Raw genomic sequence first — 6,000 nt, forward strand, 5'->3', positions numbered from 1 at the left:
CGAGAATAGTTCTATTTTTCCATCCATTATTAATTTGTAATTTTTTTTAAATCCAGATTTTCCTTATAGAGACTTCTTCTTCTTTTGGCTTTGACTTATGTTTCTTATGTACATTTTTTACTTATGGGCTCAACTGATTTACCCCAAAGAAAACACCTTCTTGAGGCCCTGGCTGAAAGGTGTAGATGTAGCATGACTAAAATGTTTTTTAGAGTCAGACTTCGGAACATGCAAAGGCATGGTAGTGGTGGGTCTGTCTTTAACTCAGCAACAAGAAGCCTCTTGAGAGTTATTTATTTTTGAACCATATAAGAATATTTTAGGAAAGCTTGTTAATTGTCCTATGTCATTCCAGCAACAGTAACATTGAGTCCATAGAAACAGAAACAGAAAACTTACCTTAATATTAAAAAAATAACAATTGTTTTATTGTCTGTGTCATAGAAGAAACAGAACTGTGTCTTTTATTTCCAATTAATGTAGTTGATGTAATGTACTCTTATTTCCTGAATCTAAAGTTTAAAGAATAAAGAGAAATAAATACAGGTACCTTCTTATAAGACAGATGGAATTTTTCTCTACTTTAAAAGGACAAGGATGCTTCCCCTACCTCCCACCCCCATTAGGAACGTATTAGACTCTGATACCCCTGGAAAAAGGAAGGGGTTGGGGATGAAGGGGTTAAACAAACAACCTCAAAGAGGAATGGAAATTAGTAGAATAGCAATGTCTTCCAGGTAGAAGGAGAATTGAGCAAGGCATTCCAACTGATCTTATTTACTTTTCTGGACAACGACTGGGATTTGTCAAGATCAGCAGATCTTGAAATAATCACTTATCACAGTATCTTAGTTTCTTCATCTACAAAACAGAGATAACCTGGCATAGAATATAAAAGGGATGCCAAGTGTTTCATAGAAAGAGATTTGATTTTTTACTTAATGTCTTGTATCCATGGAAAGATTTGACTCAATAATAATAGCAGAACCATTTATTAAGCACATTGAATATACTTCTAGGTACTGGAAAGATGTTTTGCATACTTTTTCTCATTTGATCCTCACAACAACCCTACTAGATAGATGGATTTTATCCCCACTTGATAGAATCTGAGGCCAGAGATGTTCATTCACTTTCTCAATGTCAAAAGTCTAAGAAGGCACAGAGCCAGGATTCAAACTCACATCTCTCAGGTCTGTAGGGATCTCAAATGTATGACTCACATGCTGCAAAGCTCACTTCCTGTGCCATGACAGACATTACTAATTGATTACAGTACTCATTTTGGAATCTCTTGGGGCAGGTAAAGCCCATTTGCCCTTCTAAAGCCTATACTCCATAACAGTAGTCCTCATGGCCTCATCTTCAGGGATTCTGATTTAATAGGTCTTGGGTTGAACCCCACATCTTTATTTTTAAGGACTCTCCAGGTGATTCTGATGATAGCCAGGTTTGGTGTCCACTGCTTTCTGAACCTATGTTCAATGAGGTTAGGTCTTTTTGTTTCTCTATTTTTTTTTGGTCTGTGGGTTTCTGAAATAGAGGAAAGAACTAAGGAAATCATTTTAGGAGGGAAAGACAATTATTAACTGGCTGCTATTTATGGAATGTCTACTAGATAAAAGGCAGGGCTAGTATCTTCTTTTGCTTATGCAAACCACCAAAACTCTGGAAGGAAGAACGGGTCATACTTTTCTGTGCCAAACATCTAGGGAATTTTAGCGATATATGAGTGTCCCCCTTCAAGTGTGACTGTGATGAGTTTAGAGGAAGAAAGCCCTCTTAGTTATGTTCTGAGAAGCCCCTATTGGAGGAGTATGGATTATGAAGAAAAGTAAGTGAAACTCTTACAATTTATGACTCATTACCAATCCCACTCCTTTAATTCATAACAATTTGATTAACAACCTTCCCCTCTCCCTCCCCACCCCCCCAAAATTACTAAATGTGGTAGATTACAAACCTGATGAGAAGAAGCAGCAATACTCCATTAATATTTATAAATGTCTCAATGCTTATATTTCCCATCTATTTGGAAAATCAGCCCAAGTAATTAAGGAGTGTGGGGAATTACAAAAATGAAAACTTTAGGAAAACACTGTGCATAGAAGTTATCAATATTATTTTACTTTTACTCTTTCATCTTAATGACTTAATTTTCCATGGATAGCATTTTTAAAATGTAAATTTCTGGATTAAAGAAAAAACTTCATTATCATCCAAGCAAAAGAGGTATTTTTCAAATAGTAAACTTGCATCTTTGGCTTCTCCACAAGGTATCGAAAATGTTTACTTCCAATGATTTTCACCATCATCTCAGGCATCACATCTGATCCACGGGCAGTCTTGCAAACTGAAGACATAATTCTCAAAACCTCTTCAAATCCTTGGCGGTGGAAAATAAGTAAAACTCTTTCTCTGGATTTTCCATTAGGCAACTGTAGCATCCTTGTCAATAATAACAACAACAATAATAATAGCGAGACCAAGTACTTTACCTATATTATTATTTCAGTATTTCTAATAAAATCATGAGAAAGATACTCTTAATTACTCTTAATTAATTATCATTCTTGTCTTACAGTTGAGGGAACAGGCATAACGTAGCTAAGTAAATTATCCAATATCACATAACAGTAATTAGCAGAGTTGGGAATTCCACCTAAGAGGGCTGCAAAACTGGTTGACAGCCATTTGGTGACTGCCTTCCTGTACTACAAGTCAAGTGACAGGATTCTTGTGAGGTCAGAGAGGAAATGAGGGCTTTAGAGGGACATGTGAAGAACTCAAATTCAGTTTTGAAGCTCAGTTTCCCCATTTATGAAACCAGAATAATTCCAGTTCTGCTCTCTGGATTTAGGGATAAGCCAATGAGATCATGCATCTGAAGGACCACTGTGCATAGAAAAGGGGATTTTTCTCATTATCACTGATCTGTTTCTGCAACAATGCAGTGGATCTAAAATTGAGGTCCAGCACTAGATATTCATTGCGTGTTTAAACAGGTGTGATGCCAGGGGAAACTTAGAAGTTCTATAAACCTGGTTCCAGGCTAACCATTCCCTATCAGAGGCTCTCAGAGATTGAAAGCCTTTTAGAAATCATTCTAATCCAAATGCTCCCTCTACAGATTGGGAAACCAAGGCCCAGAGAGGGTGTTATTTGACCAAGGTCACACAGCGAGTGAGAGCATACCTGTTTCCAGTACTCTGGTCTGATAAGTAGACCAGGGTTCTTCCCAAAACCCTAGCTTCACTAAGTGTGTGGTGAGCAATAGGACCTGCTCTGCGAGGGTAGCCCCATCCCTACAACTTCTTTGAAGCTATCTGGAAACTTCAAGGACCAGAATTTGTGATCATGGGGGTCCTCTCTACCCAGCAGCTGCGTGACAATCATTTCCCTGGAGAGCTCAGAGGGGGCGGCCTTACCGCTCGGGCGGCTCAGGGGTGTGTGGTCAGTGCTTCTCCCCAGGATCCCGACCTACAGAAGCCTGTGGGGACCAGGGTGGAGCGCGAGACCGGAGCCCAGGAGTCGGGCCAATCACAGGGCCCCGCTCCTGGACGGAGGCTGCACCAGCCCCCGGTCATTAAGGACTCAGAGGGCTGTTGCTGGGCGGGCACCAGATCGCCTACCTGTGGGAGGCTGGGGCCTTCTCCGCGGGTGCCCAGGGTGTGGCTGCTGAGAGGCGAATAGTCAGGATGTTTTCTTCAAACCTGGTCTTTGGAACTTCCTCGAAGATCTGTGAGTGTCCTTCTTGAAGTCCATCTCTCTCACTTGTGTGGTCACGCCTGTCCCGCTCTTTCCCTTAAGCTTCATTTTCCTTTATGAAATGTGCACGCAGCTGGGAATCTTACACTTGTCGCTTCAAATCCAGGCTTTTCCACTGTATGGCTTTGGATACATCCCTTCTTTTCCCTGAGGTTCAGGGTTACAACTGCAAAATGGATGAAAAGTACTAACAGGGACATAAAGGTAAGTTGGTGATGCAATTAAATAAGAATATTAAAAAATATAATTTCGAGTGATATCCACCTGCCACATCCCTCATTTGAGCCAGATAAATATTACCTTATAAGTTAACAATTACCAATAAAATAACTTTATTTCGATTTTAAAGATTAAGAATACAAGGCTTGGGCTTCCCTGGTGGCACAATGGTTGAGAGTCCACCTGCTGATGCAGGGGACACGTGTTCCTGCCCCAGTCCGGGAGGATCCCACATGCCGCGGAGCGGCTGGGCCCGTGAGCCATGGGCGCTGAGCCTGCGCGTCTGGAGCCTGTGCTCCACAACGGGAGAGGCCACAGCAGTAAGAGGCCTGCGTACCGAAAAAAAAAAAAAAATAGAATGGGGCTTGGGGTATTGAGAAATTACCCAAGACCATACAGAGGTAATTGACAGAGGCAAGATTTGAATATAAACCTACATATATCCAAAATTTCTAGGCATTCTTTATTATGCTAAAAGTCTTCAGCAAATGTGAGTAAAGGCACTTTAAACTGACTCCAGAATGGTGTTATTTCCATAAGCAGCAGCAGCAGTCCCAGCATCCACAACCCCTGCCTCCTGCCCTCTAGCTGTATTGTGTTTTGTGCTTTACTGTATCATCTACTGGCACATGCTGCCAGAGACGGATGATATACTGGGCTCCCCTCTAGGGCTCACTCTCTAGTGGGCAAGACATATGGGCATATTCTATGATATACAAAGTACCAGGGGAGTAGAGAAGAGGGGGCAGCTCCCTTCTCACTCCCCCAGTCCAGCTTTCACGTTGTCACCAGATCAGTCCTCCCAAGGTACAACTCTGATAAGTCCCCTCCTCTAGTCCAATGTCTCAAAGGCCTCCCATCAGCCATGGAGGATGTCCATGGTTTCAAAGTCTTCTGTGCCCTGGCCTCAAGCTAGACCTAACTTGCTATCCCACTACTTCTCTGAGACTTGCTAAGCTCCATTCAACCTGGTCCACTCACTGGCCTGAATCTACCTTTCATTTCTCTGCCCCTGTGGTTCATTCTCTTCCCTCTGTCTACAATACCCTTTTGTTTCCTCATTGTGTCAGCCTGCTCTCCATTCTTTAAGTTCCATCTCAAATGGCCAAAAGTATGTGCCTGGGAATCAGATACCTTGGGTTCAGGTCCTGGCTCTACTGTTGCAATGTGATCTTACTCAAGTCACTTAATGTCTTTATACCTTAGTTTCATCTTCTATAAAATGAGGGTGATGTTTTGTAAAGATTAATTGAGTTATATAAATAAGGCATTTAGAACAATGCCTGACACATAAGGAGCAATATAAATGTTGGCTTTCATCATTATTATAATTATCTGTCAAGAAGCCAAACCAGATCCCAGAAGCTGAAAAGGATTTCTCCATTCTCTGTATGATTTGGTTTCTCTTTTATAAAACGTGTCTTTCTTTGCCTGTTTGCATCAGTTATCATACCTTCCAGGACTATGCTTGTGGTAGGCTGAATAATGGCCCCCCAGATGTTCACATCCTAATCCATGGGAGCTATTAATGTTACCTCCTGTGGCAAAAGGGACTGCAGATGTGATTAAGTTAAGGATCTTGAGAAGAGCAGATTATACTGGATTATCCAAGTGGATCCAAATATAATCACAAATGTCCTTAAAAGAGGCAGGCAGTAGGAGATTTGACTACAGAAGAGGAAGTAGGAGATATGACCTTGAAAGAAAAGGGTTAGAGTGATTTCAAGAAGAGGTCCTGAGCCAAAGAATACAGGTGGTCTCCAGAAGCTGGGAAAGGCAAGGAAACAGATTCTCCTCTAGGGCCTCCAGAAGGGACCACAGGCTGCTGATCCCTTGACTTTAGTCTCACTTTAGTGAGACTGCTTTTGGGCATCTGGCCTCCAATTTGTGTTGTTATAAACCACCAAGTTTGTGATAATGTATTTATTATAACAGCCATAAGAAATTAATGCAATGCCACTGAAGGATCTTCTTCTTTATAGAACTGATCATACTCTATGGCTTGAGTAGGCT

At 41.4% G+C, this 6,000-nt stretch overlaps 1 protein-coding gene across 1 annotated transcript in view; it reads right to left on the minus strand.

The window, feature by feature from the left end:
• Positions 1-2,363, minus strand: part of LOC307064399 (uncharacterized protein C1orf87) — a gene marked incomplete at both ends in the record, with an annotated part of 94,645 nt that extends 92,282 nt beyond the window's left edge. The window contains 1 exon segment of the mRNA XM_079720926.1: positions 2,253-2,363. Within this exon segment, the coding sequence (XP_079577052.1) occupies positions 2,253-2,363 (111 nt within the window).
• Positions 2,364-6,000: the final 3,637 nt, after the last annotated feature.

The sequence above is a fragment of the Hyperoodon ampullatus genome (genome assembly GCF_949752795.1).
Source record: "Hyperoodon ampullatus genome assembly, chromosome: 2".
NCBI classification, from domain to species: domain Eukaryota; kingdom Metazoa; phylum Chordata; class Mammalia; order Artiodactyla; family Ziphiidae; genus Hyperoodon; species Hyperoodon ampullatus.